This window comes from Equus quagga, chromosome 4 (genome assembly GCF_021613505.1).
Source record: "Equus quagga isolate Etosha38 chromosome 4, UCLA_HA_Equagga_1.0, whole genome shotgun sequence".
NCBI classification, from domain to species: domain Eukaryota; kingdom Metazoa; phylum Chordata; class Mammalia; order Perissodactyla; family Equidae; genus Equus; species Equus quagga.
In genome coordinates this window covers 24426289-24446779 of record NC_060270.1, presented here as the reverse complement: position 1 = coordinate 24446779, position 20491 = coordinate 24426289, and the positions used below count along the sequence as shown (strand labels likewise).

Sequence of the window (20491 nt, the reverse complement as noted above, 5' to 3'; positions counted from 1 at the left end):
TTGTCCCTGACATTTATGAGAGAAAACACTCCACTGGTTTAGCCTGCCTGCTCCCGTATTGTACCATGTGCTATAAATTTTTTAGATATCCGTGAAGAGGCAGTTTGTAGTTTAACTACAGTGAAAAAGGAGAGCATGACCTAAGAGCACGCTCCATCCATCCAGACATGAAAAGCACTTACCAGATGGTTTTACGTGACTCGCAAACCTGCAGAATTTTAGACGATAGAACTCCACAAAATGTTTCCAAGACAAAATATGTATTTAATTCACTGAAGCAAGAATTTCCCTACATATGTGCTGTCAATGGAGAAGCCACCTACCAGACATCAGCAGGACAGGAGCTTATGTGGAGTAGGTACGTGTGACAACACAAATTTGTAATTTATGTGAGTAACTGTGGAATTGTTTGCTGCAAATGAAGCTGAATAACCCATGGAGGACCACATCCATGACTGCAGCCTTATTTCCACATTCTCCAGCCAACTCTACGAAAAAGTCCAAAGATATTCTGCTGAGTGTCACTCTTTATCCGGGAAGTCACTTCCGTCAAATGAGGTACCAGGTGTCTCTGTCTCTTCCATTTACATCACTCAAGTCTGATTCCATAGCCTGAGGCCACACCCCACTCCTGTTGTCACCTTGAACCCACACCACTGATCTGTCTGCGGAGATGGCTCATGCACACTATTAAAGGTGGCCTGAAAGTTTTGCTTCTGCTCTCCCTGCTGATGACATCCCAGGGGTGCCTGGAAGGTATTATTTTAGTCCTGGTAGTTCAGCTCTGCATTGTGGTGTGGCTTAGAGACAGGCAGTGGTTTGCCCCATCATTGTAGGGCTTGACCCTAAAATGGGCTTTTACAATCCCTCATATCCTTTTTATACTACCTGGATCTGGAGAAAGTACTAAAAAATAAAGCAGAGAGGGGCAGAGACATGTGATCCAGGGATAGTCAACCACAAGGCTTTCAATGGAGACAGACCCTTCTGTACAGCATCAGTGCCCCTCGTGTCAACTGCTCACGGCCGTGCCCTGCTGCAGGCAGCCCCTTTTCATCTTATGCCCGTCCCAAAACAGGACTCGGTATTTTTTCCACATTGCAACAAAACAAAGTCCACTCCACAAAGCATTGCTGAGTAGGCAGATTTTACTGAAATTTTTGAGGGAAGACAAAGGAGGATCTTGCTTCATATACCCCATAGAAGGTCATCTCTAACCTTTCTTTGGCTTGTCTTCTCACCTGAGCCTCCTTGAGTGCCCTGCCAGCCTTCCCTTGCTTCCCCCTTGAAGCCCAAGCCTCCAGCCTCCAGCTGGAATCCCCTCCTGGCTCACCCATCACATAGGGCACCTCCATCTCCTCCCCTTTCTTAGCAGGTGACTTTAGTTCTCTTCCAGCTTCTCTATCCAACATTACATATCCCCACCTACTACCTAAAACCAACCTTAAGTGTGTCGATAGCCATTGTATTGAGCATAAAGATTTTGTTCATGTTTGAAAAAAAGATTCTCTAGGTACTAGGATTCTTCCTCCATAGAAGAGTGCAGGATTGAAAATGACAATGATTTGTTTTTCTCTCTCCTATTGCATACATATATAATATGTATATTATACGTATATACAATGTGTATATTATATATATATCTCCTACAATATATATGTCTACATGTGTATGTATGTATGTGTGTGCACACATGTGTGTGTATAAAACACTTAGGAGGGGGTGACTGAAAAAAACCCCAGATCCAATATGCTTCAAGGAATTCCATACCTAGCTTTTATTGGTTATTCCTCACCCTTTGAGAGGAGCAAATCTTTTTATTCCCTAGCATTCTCTATACCTTGAGTGGAAAGTAACACACGTAGGGCTTTCCCATACATACATGAACTAAACACAGTGTCTAGCATATAGAAGCCACTTAACAAATGTTCTTTCCTCCACCCCCTTCCCTGAAAAAAAGAGGGGAGGGGATTCCCAAAGCAGCCAGAGGCCACTGGAGTATAGGATGCCACCCTCACCTCCTAACTTTTTTTCTTGTAGTTATTTTGGGGCTATGTCCCATGGAGAGATTCCTCCAGTGAGAGAGCGGTCTGAGCGAGTCACTCTGTCTAACTGGGCAGAGCTTACACCTGAGCTGTTGAAGATCCTGCATTCTCGGGTAAGGCCGTACTGGAGCATCAAGGGGGTATGTGGCGACGGTGTAGAGGCTGGGTGGGTACAGACAAAAGCCCACCATTCCCCTGCCAGTTAGCTGGCCACTCAGCATCATTCTAAAGTTCACTAAACCGTGAACTGAAAGTAAATCTTCCCTTGGGGAAACAGGAATGCTACTGAAATAGGTTGTAAACTGAGCTGTCTGTGGGGTCATCCCATATGTCCCTGAAGCTGGCAAAATGTCCAGGGGCTCAGTGCAATGCTAATTCCTTCCCTCCAGAAAGTGCAGATCCACAGTCCCTTGACAATGTCTCCCTTGCTGATCAAGACCATAATATGATGCCAATCACAGTTTGGGGAGGGGCATATTGTAGTTCTCCAGTTATCCCAGATGCAGACAGTGCCTAGCTTTGGGGGAAAACTGGCTGTCTTGACAGCCACAATATCCTGGGAGCTGCCTGGTGAATGGATGAGAGTCTGGTCTGAGGAAGCTTGTGGTTTGGCCAACTCCCAGGAAATACGGTTTATCACCACCAAACCCCATTCTAGGATCCAGGACAGAGATATTTGGGATGATTCAGGACTGATTTAGCCAACTACCTTGGTCCCAGAGGCTTAGCATTTCACTAGAATCGGAGGGCCAGGGAAGGTGTAGTAGAGCTTGACGGGACATCTGTATCCTTGTCTCATTCTTGGCCAACAACTGGCCATTCATTCCTTTCTCCTCTTAACCACCAAGCACCTTGTGCAGTGGACATGGCAGAGATCTTAAGTGCCTGGATCAAGCAACACTAGGCACCTAGGCCATAGACCCCTATATCATTCTTGGGAAAGCGTGAGGGATGCAAGCGAGGTCTAGTGCAAAGAACTCATGGAATCCAGAAGCAAGATACTTAACATCTAGTTCTAGCTTCACCACTAATTAGTGGTCTCAGACAAGTCCTCTGGCCCTTGGTTTCATTTTCAGGCTGCTCTATCTGCCTTATGGGGACCATCTAGGGATGAAACAGCAGATAATAAAAGCATGAGAAAAAAATTAAAGCATAATATAAATGCATACTTTCCCCATAATCCTGATATCTGAAGTTAAAAATGATTAAATTATGTCTCAGCATGTTCTTGTCTAGGCTATTTCTCTACCCTTGCAGAGAGAACCACCCAACAGAGTCCCCTTGTACCCCCTGCCACCCCCACCCCATGCTGTGTGCTGGGAGAACACAGGGCTTCGCCTGGGCAGGTGTTTCTTAGGGAGTTCTCGCATCCTGTCCCTCATCCTCTGTCATGTGTCTGTCCCCTGCCCTGCAGGTTGCTGGTAGACTGATCATCAACGCAGATGAGCTGGCCCAGATGTGGAAGGTGCTGAGTCTCCCAACAGATCTGTTTAATAGTGTGATGAATGTGGGCCGCTTCACGGAGGAGATTGAGTGGCTGAAGTTTCTAGCCCTTGCTTGCAGCTCTCTCGGAGTTGTAAGTCAGCTTTAATGCTTTTTGTCCTTAAGGGAAAAATCTCTCTCAGGGCCTGGAAGGACAGTACATCTCCACACGCAGTCAACTCTCCAGGGCTGATGATGAGCACGCCTCCTCCTGTCTGCTCATTTCTCTCTGAATTAGGCCGTTTCTCTGCTCGTCAGTCAGAAGCAGGTGTTAGGAGGAGAGAGAGGGGAAAACTGTCATCAGGCTCTGGGGAGAGGTTGACCATAATGTGACTTTTGGATTATTTGTGAATTTCAATCACTGCACTCAGATTTATTTCTGTCACCACTCCACTCCCTCCATTCATATTTCCATAGATAGCCAAGAGCCAGCTGTAGAATAAGGTTTGCTTATACTTGGGTTCCAGACACCTGGAAAATATACCAATAAAGACTTTTAAAAAGAGGTGCAGCCTCATAGAAAACTACTATTTGATAAGCATAATTGGATACAAAATCAGAGATAGGAAAGCAGGAAAGGAACGTTGAGGCTATTTCTAGACTTATAGTCATGACATCACCAAGGATGCAGAATGTTCATACAAATTCGTGCCTTTTCCAAATTTGACTTGGTTTGCAATTGGAAAAGCCATTTTTCTGATTTAAATAAAAAAATACTGCAACCAGTTTATATATATTTAAAAGCTTTAGGCATCATCTTCCATGTGGACACACTCTTGTTAAACACTGTTAGAATAACTTAAACGAAAATGAATCAGAACCATGGTTTTTATAAAATCCTTGAAATATGTACAAGTTTAAAAATTAATGAGAAAATTATTGCCTCTGCCAAAACCAAATGGTATGAAAAGGTAGTGGAATCATTCAGCATTGTCTAAACATGATCTTGTTCTTTCATCTCGAATATGCTTGGAATGCATATTTGACATTTTTGTTTCTGAGAAAAGTTACCCAAAATATTGTAGTTCAACTTTTCCTACAGGTTTCCCCTGCAGCTTTCATCATAACCATTTCTTGAGAGAGGAGGAGAGGAGAGGCCATTCCTGGGTTTTTTTCCCTCTTCACTGTCCTTTACAGTGACATTATATAATGAATAAGTTACTCTCCTCCAGAGGAGAGGACAATACAGCAGCGGCAGATGAGTTGCCAATCAGCCTATCACACTTCCATGGAAATATCCCCAAGGATTAGGGAAAATCACAGAAAGGAAAATAAAAAATTGACACGTTTTATTAAATTCTCATAGGGTTGCAAATTTATTCACACCACATTCAGAGATGTGGGGGGGGGGGTGTACTTTATTTTGTCAGTAGTTAATTCTGATCTTCCTGACCTACCCCGCCCACAAAGAATGGAGTAAGAAAATAAGTAGAGTCACTCCAATCCAGGAATTTTCATCTGATGCAGTACCTGAGGCAGCTTTACGGTAAATTTCCCGGTCTCAGATTTCTCCTCACCGCTCCTCTCTTCAAGATGGCAGTTGAGTGCGTAAGGAAAGGGGTGATTTTGGGACCTCAGAGCAGCCAAATGACAGGTTCCCCACATCCCTTGGTCCCCTCTGGCACCTCTGATCGCCATGGAAATACTCATCTCTGGGGTTGCTAGCTGCTTGCAGCTGAAGTCTTTGGTCTCTTCTCTCTCACAGCACAGTAGTCCCCTACCAGCTCATCATCATTCTCACTAGTGCTCAGGGCCTCCTGGAGTCTCTTCCAGGTTGTCCTCATCTGCTCCCAGGCTTCCCCTCACCACCTTGTGAGATGTCTGAGTCCTCTCCTTGTCCACATACCTCACAGTAACCAAGAGGGACTTTGGAAAACCAAAGTCCAACCTCCCTCTGCTTAGCCCATTGTGTGGCTGCTAGGTTTACTTTGATATGGCTGCCTCCCAAATTGGGGAGGGGAAACCAGGAGGTGCGTTGTGTCTTTCTACCTCCCTGCTAGAACGAGGAGTCTGGATTAGATGTGCCATGAGGTCCTTTCATCTCTAACCTTCTGTGATTCTATTCCCTCTTCTCTGCTTCCACTGAGACACCTTCAGGCCTGGCTCTGGATAACCAAGGACCCCTCCAATTTTGAGAGGTCCTGAAGTGTCTGACTTTGCCCCTCATCATCCCTATGTCAAGGAACACTTAGAGGGGAAGTCAGCCTGAAGGGCTGGTCCATAGATAAAGGGTGCCCTGTGAATCCAGGAACCAATCCCATTGCACCCATTTGTTTCATGTTGGACTATTGCTGGGAACTTAAATGTGGTCAGGGTGTCACATGTGGAGGAGGGTTTGCATTCTAGTTAATCCATACATCCTTAGAGGCAGGCCCAGAAATTCCCTCCTTTCTTTGCCAACTCACCAGCCAGCCATGATGCCTGTGCCACTTAGAAAATCCAGTTCCCTCCTTATGGAAGAGTCCAGTGGCAGGAATTTTAGGTGGCAGGTACGTTTACTCCAGCGCTGAGCTCTCTGAGTCTACACACGTGATTCGAAATGCTACAGCATGCAGACCTGTGTTCCTCTTCCCTTTCAGTACTGCTTCCTCTAGAACTGAGACTGATTACACAAAAGAAGAGATCGTATAATCATGTTTACTGGACAGAATGGCATATTTTATTAGCAAATATTTCACTCTCTGAGCCTTTCACTTCTGAGTCTGAAAACAAAGCTCAAAAGGTGTTGAAAGGCTATCTCTATGAAGTGGATCTCCATCTGACCAAAAAATCCTGTCCAACAGAATTCAGATCTCTGTTTACTTTAGATTTATGTAATTTTATAAAGCTCCAGTCCAGAGACTTCTTTATCCATTCATCCATTTATTAAACATTTTAAAATCTGATGAGGGCAATAGAATTTGGAGGTTCGTTGTTTGAATGATCAGTAAAAGGCGTTTGGGTAGAAAGCACCTATACTGGTTTGCCAGGGCTGCCATAACAATGTTCCACCGACTATGTGGCTTACACAGGAATGTATTTTCTCCCAGTTCTGGAGGCTGGAAGTCTGGGACCAAGGTGTCTGAAGCCTCTTTCACTGACTTGTAAATGGCCGTCTTCTCCCCTTTTCTTCACATGGTTGTCCCTCTGTGCACACATGTGTCTGCTCTCTCTCTCCCTCTGTCCTAATTGCCTCTTCTTACAAGGACACCAGACCTCATGGGTTAGGGCCCACTCTAATGATTTAATTTTAAGTTAATCACCTCTTTAAAGGCCCTGTCTCCAAATACAGTCACATTCTGGGGTACTAGGGGTTCGGGCTTCAACATATGAATTTTGGGTGGACACAGTTCAGCCCATAACAGCACCCCATTTTGGATGAGACTATCGGAAGAGGACAACAGAACAAAGGCAGTAGGGGAGTAGGTTGTTTTAAAGAGAACCAGAGGGGATGAGCTGTGGATGGAAATTATGAAGTTCAGTGGACACATGCTTGCAAATCTGCCCAAAACCACTGTCATGCTGCCCTCATCTCCCGCGCACACCCTCCCAGCCTCACTGATGGCCTTTTCCCCAGCCTTCTGTGTGCCTGTCCTCCTCCCGCCCTCCTTCATGGAAGCGCATGGCCCACTGCCTCCTACGGTGCTTCACAGTGACTTCCAGGAGGGGACTCCCAAGGGTGGGAGACAGAAAGTGAAAGTGGCCTGCTGCAAACCCAAAATTTCTTTGACATCATGCAGTTTATCATTTTAAAATTCATGTACATTGAAGATTCTATTTCACAAAATAGCAATGTTTGTCAGTGTAAAGAAACAAAGGTTACATATTAAATCCATTAAAATTAGTAATTAATTTGTGCAAATAATGTCTAAATTACTTGCCATCAGGTAAAACTATCACTCCAGGAAGATGGACTAAGTTTATTCAGCATCCTCATGTACCTCCTGACATACAGACTCCCACCCCTGGGTAACACACACCACAGTTAAAGAAGCACCTTCTAGTCACCCATTACATTCAGGGGGAGGAAGGAAGCAGAACAGCAAACATAAGCTGCAAGGGAAGAACAGTGCTGGCCAGCCACTTGGGGAGGTAGAGCAGCTGCTTGCTCATTTCCCCAGTCACAGCCAGTTTACCACTCCAGCCTAATTTTTCACTGATCGCTGGAGAGTGTGTAAGGATCATCTGCACCTAATCTGTTTTAGTAAACTACCAAGATATATATGCTGACCTATCTTTGCTAATTCAGAGCTGAACAAGACTTCCTTTGAAACCTTTCTTTCCTGTATCGCATCATTTCACAACTTTCACTTATGAAATGTACTCAAAGGGTAGGTTTACCCAAAGACACTGGTGAGTAAAACTCTGTTCTGAACATGATCCTTTAATGTTCAAGTTTCATTGTAAGGAGTGTTTGCTTCTGTAGCAACCTTTCCATGAAAACTTATGGCAGTCATCATCTGCTAATTTTTCCGTAGCAAGTACAAGGGTAGTGTTATGTTGTATAAAGGATTAGGTGGTTCCGATTAGATGGATCCACACGTTTTAGAAGAACTGGTTTTATCGTGATGTACACTGTTAATTTTCCTGCGTCTGGGACTCCTATCTTCTCAGTGACGTTACCCTTCTCCTGACCCCTACCCCCCCCGTGGCATTGCTCCAAGCATCTGCTGGCATGGATAAGCTAGCCTAATTACCTCAGCCCTTTAGAGATAAGAGGGGAGAGCAACAAGAATAAGAAATAATTCTAATTTTGTAGAATGTAAAATCAAATGCCCCTCCTTTAGTGAGGTTATTCTGATTAAAGTAATAAATATCTTAAAGTATTCAGCAGTTTATAAACTTAATTCCTTGAGAGTCTCCCTCCAACAAAGGAAAGAAAGGAAAAAGAGAGACAAACACCCAGTAGATACTCAATTCTTTTAGATTGAATTAAATGCCATTTGGGTATAAAAAATTCAGGCTTTCCAGAATATTACATCATTCCCACTTCATTTTATGAGAACAAAATTTTTTTCTCCTTTCTTGTATCTAAATTGATCTTCAGAATCTAGTCTGGAATAGTGACTTTCTTCTCATTTAACCTTATGGCTTTATAGACCATTGCCAAGACTCTCAAGATAGTGTGTGAAGTTTTATCATCTGACCATGATAGCGGGCCTCCCCGGATCCCTTTTAGCACCTTCCAGTTTCTCTATACATATATTGCTGAAGTGGACGGGGAGATCTCTGCGTCACACGTCAGCAGAATGCTTAACTACATCGAACAGGAAGTGTAAGTAAATTTTACCAATTGGAGGTGAAGAACGTGGGGAAAACAAATCCAGCAGGCCAAGATACAGTGAGGCTACTGTATTATACTGTTCTGGGAACAGAGAAATATTGGGAAGAACAAGAAATAAGGATCTAAAAGAGAAGGGAAAGAAGCTATTGGACAGTGATTTTATTTTGTTTTTGTTTTGCTTTGTTTTTTGGTGAGGAAAATTGTCGCTGAGCTAACATCTGTGCCAACCTTCCTCTAGTTTGTATGTGGGATGCAGCCACAGCATGGCTTGATGAGCCATGTGTAGGTCCACACCCAGGATCCAAACCCACCAACCCTGGGCTGCTAAAGTGCAGCATGAAAACTTAACTGCTACACCAACAGGCTGCCCCCTAGGACCACGATTTTTGAGTTCTATCGAGACCAGAAGCAGCAGCACCTGAGAACCTGTTAGAAATGCGATTTCTCAGGCTGTAGCCTGAACCTACTGCATCAGAAACTCTCCTCCGGGGCCCAGGTGTCTGTGTCTTAGCAAGTCCTCCAGGTGACTGGCTCACGCTCAGGTTTGACCTGAGTGGAGGAGGAGAAGCAGGCTGTCAAGGGTTCAGAAAAAGAGAGGGTGATAAGGGCAGAAGCCTCAGCAGAATTAATTTGGAGTGAGAGTTGTTTATATATCGTCTTCCTTAAGATTGATTGTTAAATGAACTAACCCCAGATATGTATTTTTCCAAAACAGAATTGGTCCTGATGGCTTAATCAGGGTGAATGACTTTACCCAGAATCCCAGAGTTCGGCTGGAGTAAAAGCACAATTTTGGCAATTATAAAGGAAGACATAGAGATGACTGTGCTTCGGAATGACTGACCCCCATATGCCATCCAGTGTCCATTTTCTTGTACAACTTGTACACACTAATAAACAATTAGGCAAACATATGAAATCAGAAATGTGTGGAATGAAGATGTAAAATTGTTGGAACAAAACAACTGCGCTAACAGAAGATTAGCATTTTTCCCACACGGACACTGAATAAAAGTGGCTGATGAAGCATGGAGAGAAAATGCATCTCAAGCCAAAGCCAGACTGTCAGATTTTCAAAGGTACAATGTTAGCCAGACGCAGGTTTTTTTCGTTTTTTGAGGAAGATTAGCCCTGACCTAACATCTGCCACCAATCCTCCTCTTTTTGCTGAGGAAGATTGGCCCTGAGCGAACATCTGTGCCCATCTTCCTCTACTTTATATGTGGGATGCCTGCCACAGCATGGCTGGATAAATGGTATGTAGGTCCACACCCAGGATCCAAACTGATGAACCCCAAGCTGCCACAGTGGAGCATGCGAACTTAACCACTGCGCCACTTGGCCAGTCCCTAGTCAGACACAGTTTTGATGTTTTGTGATTGCTCGACATAACTTAGATGAGTGTCTTTTCCATGGTTAATCCACATTTTTACCAGTTTATTTCTCCATTTGTTGGTATGATGCTAGTCATTTATTCATTCACTCACTCACCAATATTTACTGAGGTTAAAAACAGAACACTCAGTTAAATTTGAATTTTGGATAAACAAATAATTTTTTAGTATTTTTTTGTTTTGTTTCATGTTTTTAAACCTGGCAACCCCAGCCAGGAATTATGCTGGCTTCTGGGAGTATACAAATAAATCGTATCTGAATTCTGCCCTTGAGGAGCTCACAGTCTAACACTGAGATAAGACATGAACTTAAATCACCTTAACACAAGTGGCCATGAGAGGTACTGATACAGTGTTTCAGAGGTCAGCATCAAAGTGTCAGTGTCAACAGATTTTTCTGACATTATATACAGATGTAATGGGACCCTCCCGGGAAAATCCCTTGCATGAGTTTAAGGCCTTCTGGCAAGGTCACTGAAAGAGTTTTCTTTCTCCCAGGAAGCAGATGAGCTTAACAGGCTATGTGGTTATTGTTCTTAAGGCCAAGTGTGCCAAGGTGGCTGGGTCCCTTCTCTCTGTGGTACTACCCCCTCTTAGTCGTGTTTGTATAAAGAGCATATTAGCTTGCTTATTTGATATACATATATCTGTCTACTGAATTGGAAAGAAATTTGTTTTTTAGTGTCTAAATAAGTAAAAGAAGACCGTGATGGGATGTCACCCGAGGCCCTTGATTTTGACCTAGAGTGAAACAATAAAAAGAGCTGAAATGGTCACCAGGCTACACCTGCAGAGGTGGGCAGCTGCTAACCCTCCCTGCAGTCTGCTGTCTTAGCCAGGGCAGCCCAGCATTTTTTTTTTTTTTAAGATTTTACTTTTCCTTTTTCTCCCAAAGCCCCCAGGTACATAGTTGTGTATTTTTAGTTGTGGGTCCTTCTAGCTGTGGCATGTGGGACGCAGCCTCAGCATGGCCTGATGACCAGTGCCATGTCCCCACCCAGGATTCGAACCGGTGAAACCCTGGGCCGCCGAAGCAGAGCGTGGGAACTTAACCACTCCACGGGGCCCCAGCCCAGCATTTTTAACGACTCAGGACCTTGGGCTGTCTGAAGAGGCAGAAGCACTGCAGGAAACACCTGGCACTGTAACTAATCAGGATTAGAGGATGAGTGAAATCCTTTAATCTGCCTCTGTCTCTTGTTTCTCTTCCACTGCAATCAAAGAATTTACATATGATCTTGCCTGGGAGTGGGGAGTAAACGGGAGCAGATGGAACAGCCCCAATTTGAAAGACCCTAAGACAACGAATTAAGTTCACAAACATGATAAGAGCAAAAAAGTCTTTTGTACCTTTGAGAAGACAGGTTGGAATTTGGAGGTAAACCTCAGTAGCCTTGAGCATACTCCCTCAAGAGTGAGGCTAATGAAACCCCAGGCATCAAAGTGAAAACTGGACACGGATATGAAGTCATTGATGGTACTGTAGCCATCAGTTGAGACTGATCACAACCGCAATACCATTGTGGCACTTCCAATTGCTCATCTTCTAAGCCACCACTTGGTGTCCGCCGTTTGCCCCGTCTCCTGCTCTAGCTCACTGTGGCAATGCTTCCTCTAAGTCATTGATCCTGCTCAACCACAGATGCTCATCAGAGACACAGCCTCTATGGCATCTGCCAAGTCAACCTGCTTCAGCAGTCACCCCAAGGGTGGAAAACAGCTTTGCCTTCAACCTGCAGTATGCTGGTTATATTAATGATAATAGCCAACATTTATTAAGTACTTACTATGTGCAAGCCACTGTGCACAATGCTTTACACAGATTCTCAAATTTTTCTTTACAACCTGACCTTACAAAGCCAGTACTATTATCCCCATTTCATAGATGAAGAAACAGTCTTAGAGAAACTAAGTCGTTCCCTGTCACTGGTGAGAAGAGATTTGAATCCAGGTCTCTCTGACTCCAACCTTGTGCTGCCTTGTATGCCCAATGCCTGTCGTAATATGGAGGCTCCCCCTAGAAACAGTTTCTGAGACAAGGGTTTAAGTATAAGAAGTTTATTTGGGAGGCAATCCCAGGAATAGTGGAAAGGGAGTAGGAAAAGTAAGGTAGTGATGGGGAAAAAGCCAGTAGAGGGTATGTTATCAAGCCAGTTATCCCTGGAGCCCAATCCCACTGGAGGACTCTGGGAGACAGTGTAGTACATGCCTCAGAGTTATCCCAACCTGAGGGATGAGGAAGTTCTTCATCCATCATTGGCTGAGGGCTGCTTCCTCAGCAAGTTCCCCTCTGTCATTGACTGAGGGCTGCTTCCAGGAGCATTAACTTTCTGGCATTTCCAGCTTTCCTGGTTTGTGACCTGAGCTTGCTTTTTTTTTTTTTTTTTTTTGGTGAGGAAGATTGGCTCTGAGCTAACATCCATTGTCAATCTTCCTCTTTTTGCTTGAGGAAGACTGTCGCTGAGCTAACTTCTGTGCCAGTCTTCTTCTATTTGGTATGTGGGACGGCACCACAACATGGCTTGATGAGCAGTGCATAGGTCTGTGCCTGGGATGCAAACTGGTGAACCCCTGGCCACTGAAATGGAGCATGGGAACTTAACCACTACACCAGCGACCCCCACACCTCCACCCCATGGGCTTGCTCCTTTTGCTGCAGAAAAAACAAGCTGTCAGATAGGAAGTCCTAGCAGCCTTTGAAGTCATATGCATGGGAACCACCACCATCTGCTACAACGCCTGACAGAGATTTTAATGAAACAAACTTTTAGCATCTTAATCACTATATTTTCTCTCTTTCGGTCAGGCACAAGTCCATAGGGGCTGCAGGGCAGTAAGTGACTGACACTGTGTTGTATTAAAATCACGCTTGACCCTCAAACCTGGCACATTGTTCCAAACCAACTTCTTTACATACCTTCCTTACAATGAGATCATTCTAAGAGGGCTCTCTTGGTCTTGGCTGCCAATAGATCCTTGTCAGACCCATCCCACTGGCCTTCCTGTCATGACCAGAAATATCTGAATCCTAGCATGACCCCAATTAAGCTGTCAAACTTAACATATGGTTTGTATTTCCCCTCTAAAAAGAAAAACACTCAGGAAGCAATAAAATCAGGATTTTATAAAGAGAAAGAAGTGGGCTCTTTCTTTCCTAAATTAAGTTATTTTGATTAAAGTGAAGACTGCAGATACATTTAAAGCTTCAGTGGGAAATGCAAAGATTATGGCTCAATTCCATTTTCTCTGTGCTCCATGCCCTCTCTCTCCTTGGTGCTATTCAGTCAGGCATCTCACTGTGCCTAGTTAACCAACAACTTCCAAGATCACCAGGGACCTGCCACAGAAGGAGCTGGACACTCAAGATGGAAAGCTGCTTTTGAATTAGGTAAGAACAGGATTCTTAACCTGAAATCCTTGGAGAGGCTCCTGAATGCCTCTGATAACATCTTATATATATAAATTTATATAACATATATATGTATTTCAGAAATGTGTATGTTAGCATGTTTTTGAGGAAAAAATACAAATCTTTTAGCAAATTCTCAAAATTGTATATGATCTTAAAAGGTTAAGAACCTTTAGGTTAGAAATAATTCTGGAAGGCACCAGATGGTTGAGGAAAAGCAATAGGGTAGTCTCAGATCTTTCAAGCTGACCTGAGCTCAAGGTCCCAACATTTAATTTATTATTCAGTCCATAGCCTCTTACTTTTTGAATCTTGTATCCTGACTATAAATCTTAACTGTGTTTTTAGTTTAGATGTTCATATACTTTGCAACTTTGGTTGTTTCCCATAAACTGGAACATGGTTAAACGTGAACAGAGACTTTCACACTTCAGAGGTGAACCAATTGGAAAAGTCATTTGTCCAATGCACTAGATTATAGAACACTGCCTGGACCAAGCAGAGTCATTAACCATGACAGAAGAGGGACCTAAACTTCCATACCAAGCTCAAAGCGCTGAGTCCTGGATAGTCCTGAGTCTTGGAGTATTCAAGCAACTGTCAGCCTCAATGCAAAAAAGTAGTCCAAACACTTGTTGGTTCATTTATTTACTCAACAATTTAAAAATTCCTACTATGTGCAAGGCATTGAGCTAGGTACTGGGGATACTACACTGAATAAGGTGAAGTCCCTGCTTTCATAGAGATTAAATTCTACTTGGGAAGACAGGCGTTAAACAACTAACCACACAGTGAAAAGTGTTGTTATAATATGATAGTATAGGGGCACAACGCCTAGTTTGCAGGAGTGGGACAGAGGGGTGGAAGGAAAGGCTTTCTTGAGGAAGTAACCTGAGAGCAAACTCAGAAGCCTATAGTTTCAGTTACCACAGATGACTTACAAATGTACATGTAGCCCATAGCTCCCCAACAAGCTCCAGACTCAAATATTCAGTAGCCTACTTGATACCATCTCTTGGATGACTCCAAGCCACACCCAATCAACATGCCCCAAAATGAGTTCCTCGTTTGCATTGTTTTCAGAATAAAACATTAGGGGGAAAATGAGTTCATAAACCTCCATCCTAAATATGGATCTTTCCCACTACCCATCCAGATAAAAACCTAGAAACTAAGGTCAATGTAAATACCTCCACTTTGCCTTACTTCCCAAACCCATCACCAAGTCTTGTCCATCTTACCTCTTATGCTTCTCTCATGTCTGTCTTCCTCATCTTCCTTCACCCCACCCTCCACTCTAGCTACCAGCATATCTCTTCAGTATGGTAGCTTTCTGTGAATCTGATCTTAGTAGGAAGCAGAAGACACTCTCAGACTCTATTTTAAAGATAATTAAAAGGTTTATGGAGACGTGGACAAGGAAACGAGGAGCGTTGAAGCACCCAGAGACCAGCAAACCATTATCACCCTGAAGCCTGCAGGGACAAGAGAAGGAAATGTTTTATTGGAGCCTGGAGAGAACTGGAGCCCCAGGGGCTTCTCTGAGCTGTAGTCGGAGAGAGCCAAGGCATCAGCCAGAATGGTATTGAGAAGAATACCCCAAACTCTCTCTCTTTCCCTCCTATTTTCTGCCAGGTGACTCCTATTGACTAAACAAAACCAGAAGCTGAAAGGCAAGTCTGAGTGATGCCATCCTTAATAGTCAGTCCACAGGGCATGGAGAAGGGCAGAGAATGGATTGGCAGTGGTTGCAGGGGGATCTACCCACATCCATGTTTCCCTTTCCCAAAAACGTCCTCTATAGTACAAGTTGGCAAACTTCTGTAAAGGGCCAGATCATATATATTTTAGGTTTTATGGGCCATAGGATCTCTGTCACAACTACTTAATTCTGCAGGTGTAACACAAAAGCAGCCAGAGATAATACATAGGCAATGAGTGTGACTGTGTCCCAATAAAACTTTATTTATGACGCCAAAATATGACTTTCGTGTAACTTTCACATGTCAAAAAATATTATTCTTTTGAATTTTTTAGACAACTAAAAAACGTGAAAACTACTCACAGCAAAAAAAGGGTGGCGGGCTGGATTTGGCCAGAGGCTACAGACTGTGAACCCCTGCTCTACACTGCAGCCAGTGATGTTTGTGAAACACCAGTCATTTCATCCCCTACCCCCACCTTAACCTTTTACACATTCCTAGTGCCCTTAGGATAATAATCCAAATCCTTACGTGGCCTTTGAGGACTGCATAGTCTGATCCCTACATATACTTCCATTCCCACTGTCAATACTTGAGCCACAGGGCCACTCCAGATCCCTCCTACTCATCATCATGCTGTCTCCACACGTTTAGAATCCTCTTCTCTCCCCTCTCTATCTAGTTCATTTGTCAGATCTCAGCTCACTGCAGCATTATTTATAATAGCAAAAACAAACAAAAACAGATTTTGAGAATATGATGGAATAGGAAACACCAAGAATCTGTCTTCCCATCTTGACAATAACTGCACTGGCAGAATCTCTCTGATGTAATTATTTTGGAACTCTGGAGTCTATTGAAGAATCGCAACTTCTAGAGTAAGGCTCAGAAAGTAAATTGTGGTTAATTTCAGCTCTTAGTACAGTAGTAGCAACCCATTTCCCACTCCCAGCCCAATAACAGGCAGCCATACACAGGTTCCGGAAGCATCTTGCACACAGCTTGTGGGAGCCAGGGTGAGCAAAAAACTCCCTGTCCTCTAAATATCGGGAGCCTATGCTCTGATCACTGATTGTTGCTTCTGATCACAGAGGTGCAGACAAAGAGGTGGGTGGCCATTGTTGTTGCACCTCCCCCTCTTGTTGCAAGCAACTCTCCTCTGGCTGAAGTGACTCATGGGATCTAAAGGGCTGGCACCCTTTCCTCCTCCCTTCATTTTTCTCTTTTTCCTCTTTTGAGAGCCAGACATTAAAGATTGGGATATTCAAAAGCAATCGTATATATGGGGAAAATTAGAAAGTGATTGTGCATGCCCAAAGAAAGGTGCAGGCTCAGAAAAGACCTGAGAAGACCTTAAGTTTACACCTCAGGTTGATCCTTGGCGCAGAGACAGCCTACAACAGTTTTTAAAAAATAACAAAAAACACAGTCGTGGGGAAGAGAGAGAATCTCATTTCCAGCATTATGACTGTATTTGATTAAAATGTCTAGTTATCAACAAAAAAGTTACAAGACATATAAAGAAATAGGAAACTATGGCCCATCCAAAGGAAAAAAATACATCAACAGAAACTGTTCCTGAAAAGACCTGATGGCAGATCTACTAGACAAAAACTTTAAAACATGCTCAAAGAACTCAAGGATTAAAAGATTAAAGATGCTCAAAGAACTCAAGGAAGATGTGCGGAAAGTTAAGAAAACATTTTGTATGAACAAAATGGAAATGTCAGTACAGAGAGAGAAAATCTAAAATGATACCAAAAAGAAATTCTGGAGCTAAAAACTACAATAACTGAAATGAAAAACTCACTAGAGGGATTCAAAGATGGATTTGAGCAGGCAGAAGAAAGAATCAGCAACTTTGAAGATAAGACAATGGAAATGATTTAATCTAATGAACAGAAAGAAAAAAGATTGAGGAAAAGTGAACAGAGCCTAAGGAATTAGTGGGACACTATCCAATGGACTAATATATGTATTGTGGTACTCCCAGAAGGAGATGAGAGTAAGGGGCAGAGAAAATATTTTATAAAACAATGACTGAAAACTTCCCAAATTTGATTACAGACATGAATATAAAAATCCAAGAAACTCCACAAACTACAAGTAAGATGAATTCAAAGAAACCCACAGCAAGACACATCATTATCCAACTTGCAAAAGACAACAGCAAAGAGAGAATCTTGAAAGCAGCAAGAGAGAAGCAACTTGTTACATACAATGGAACCTCAACAAGATAATAAGCAGATTTCTGATAGGAAACTTTGGAGGCTAGAAGGCAGTGAGTCAATATATTCAAACTGGTAATAGAAAAAAACTGTCCTTCAGCAAAACTGTCCTTCAAAAGTGGAGGAAGAAATTAAGACATTCCCAGATAAACAAATTTAGGGAGTTTTTTTTTTTTTTTTACCACTAGGCCTGCCCCTCAGGAAATGCTCAAGGGAGTCCTGATGGGTGAAAAGAAAAAACACTAGACAATAACTTGACACCCTATGAAGAAATAAAGATCTCAATAAGGGTAAGTACATGGGCAGTTATAAAAGCTAGTATTATTGCAACAACAGGTGATAATTCCACTTTTTGTTTTCTACATGATCTAAGAGACTAATACTTATTTAAAAATTACTAGTCTGATAGCTAATTATTATTGTAACTTCATTATAAAGTTATTATTGGAACTTTGGCTTGTAACTCTACATTTTGTTTTCCACATAATGTAAGAGACTAATGTATTAAAAAGAATTATTAGTTAATATTTTTGCATGTACAATGTATAAAAATGTAATTCTGTGACATAAACAACTGAAAGGGGTGGGGATGGAGCTGTAATGGAGCGGTTTTTCTGTTATTAAAGTTAAGCCAATATACATTCAAGTTATAGTGTTATAACTTTAGAATGTTAAATGTAATCCCCACGGTAACTATAAAGAAAATAGTATAGAAGACCCTATGAGAAATGAGAAAAGAATTTACACATTTCACTACAAAAAATCAGCCATGGGCTGGCCCCGGTGGTCTAGTGGTTAAATTAGGCATGCTCTGCTTCAGTGGCCTGGGGTTGGTTCCTGGGTGTGGACCTATATCACTCATCTGTCAGTGGCCATGCTGTGGTGGTGGCTTACATACAAAAAGAGGAAGATTGGGAACATGTTAGCTCAGGGTGAATCTTGAAAGAAAGGAAGGAAGGAAGGAAAAGAAAGAAAGAAAGAGAAAAAAATCAACCAAATACAAAAGAGGGAAGGAATGCAGGAAATGGACAAAAAAGTTATACAGCATATAGAAAACAAATAACAAAATAACAGAAGTAAGTTGCTCTTTATCAGTAATTACTTTAAATGTAAACTGATTAAACTCTCCAATAAAAAGACAGAGAGGAACAGAATGGATAAAAACACATGTCCAACTCTATACTGTCTACAAGAGACTCACTTTAGATCCAAAGACACAAATCGCTTGAAAGTGAAAGGATGAGAAAAGACATTTCAAGCAAATAGTAACTAAAAGAGAGCAGGCGTGCTATATTAATATTAGACAAAATAGACTTTAAATCAAAAAAGTTTGCAAGAGACTAAGAAGGATGATATACATTAACAAAAGCTTCAATATAGCAAGAAAAGATAACAATTATAAATATTTAGTCACCTAATAACACTCTATCAAAATATATGAAGCAAATCTGACAGAACTGAAGGGAGAAATAGACAGCTGTACAATAATAGTTGGAGACATCAATACCCTACTCTTAATACCGGATACAACAACCAGACACAAGTTAAGTAAAGAAATAGAGGACTTATAACAAATTAAGTAAATCTAACAGATATACAGAACACTGCCCAACAACAGCAGCATACACACTTTTCTCAAACGCTCATGCGACATTTTCCAGAATAGACCATATGTCAGGCCACAAAGTAAGTCTCAATAGCTTTAAAAAAGATAGATTATCACACAAAATCTCTTCCCCAACTACAACAAGATAAAGTTAGAAATCAATAACAAAAATAAAACTGGAAAGGTCATGAATTTGTAGAAATTAAACAACACACTCTTAAACAAACAATGGATCACAGAAGAAATAACAAGGGAAATTAGAAAACACTTAGAGATGAAAGAAAACAGAAACAGAACATACTGAAATTTATGGGATGAAGCAAACGTAGTGATAAAGGGGGGAGTTTATAGCTATAAATGCTTACATTAAAAAACAAGAAAGATCACAAATCAACAACCTAACTTTACAACTCAAGGAACTAAAAAACAAAAAAAAAACTAAACCCAAAGCCAGCAGAAGGGAGGAAATAATAAAGATTAGAAGAGAGGTAAATGAAATCGAGACTAGAAAAAACAGTACAGAAAATGAGTGAAGCCAAAAAAACAACAAAATTGACAAACCTTCAGCTATATGAACTAAAAAAAGATAGAAAAGACTGAAATTACTAAAATTGGAAATGACAGTGGAAACATTACTATTCAGTCTACAGAAATAAAAAATATTGTAAGAGACTACTACAAACAAATTGGATAATCTACATGAAATGGACAAATTCCTAGAGACACAAAACCTACCAAGACTAAATCATGAAGAAATAGAAAATCTGAACAGACCTATAACTAGTAAGGAGATTGAATCAGTAATCAATCTCCAGACAAAGAATAGCCCTACACCTGAGGACTTCACTAGTGAACTCCACCAAACATTTAAAGAACTAATGTTGATCCTTCTTAAACTTTTTCAAAGAACTGAAGAGAAAAGAGCACTTCTTAAGGTATTCTATAAGAGCAGCATTACCCTGATGTCAAAGCTAGACAAAGACACTACAAGAAAGCAAAACTGCAGGCCAATATCTTTTATGAATATTGATGCAAAAATTCTCAACAAAATACTAGCAAACTGAATTCAGCAATGTATTAAAAGGATTATATACCATGACCAAATGGAATTCATTCCTGGAATGCAGGGATGGTTCAACACATGAAAAATGATCAATGTAATACATCACATTAACAGAATGAAGGAAGAAAAACCACATGATCATCTCAATTGATGCAGAAAAGGCATTTGACAAAAGTCAGCATCCTTTCATGATAAAAACACCCAAAAAACTAGGAACTGAAGGAAATTAGTTATGAGAAACCCACAGTGAACATCATACTCAGTGGTGAAAGACTGAAATAGTTTCTTCTAAGATCAG

General features: G+C 41.8%; 1 protein-coding gene across 1 annotated transcript in view; it reads left to right on the top strand.

Moving 5' to 3' along the window:
- The window catches only part of ROPN1 (rhophilin associated tail protein 1), a 34982-nt gene extending 25122 nt beyond the window's left edge, over window positions 1-9860 (top strand). The window contains exons 3-6 of the mRNA XM_046659895.1: window positions 2041-2158; window positions 3460-3621; window positions 8606-8781; window positions 9506-9860. Of these exons, the coding sequence (XP_046515851.1) occupies window positions 2041-2158; window positions 3460-3621; window positions 8606-8781; window positions 9506-9572 (523 nt within the window). The 3' untranslated portion in view covers window positions 9573-9860. The remainder of the gene's footprint in view (window positions 1-2040; window positions 2159-3459; window positions 3622-8605; window positions 8782-9505) is intronic.
- Window positions 9861-20491: the final 10631 nt, after the last annotated feature.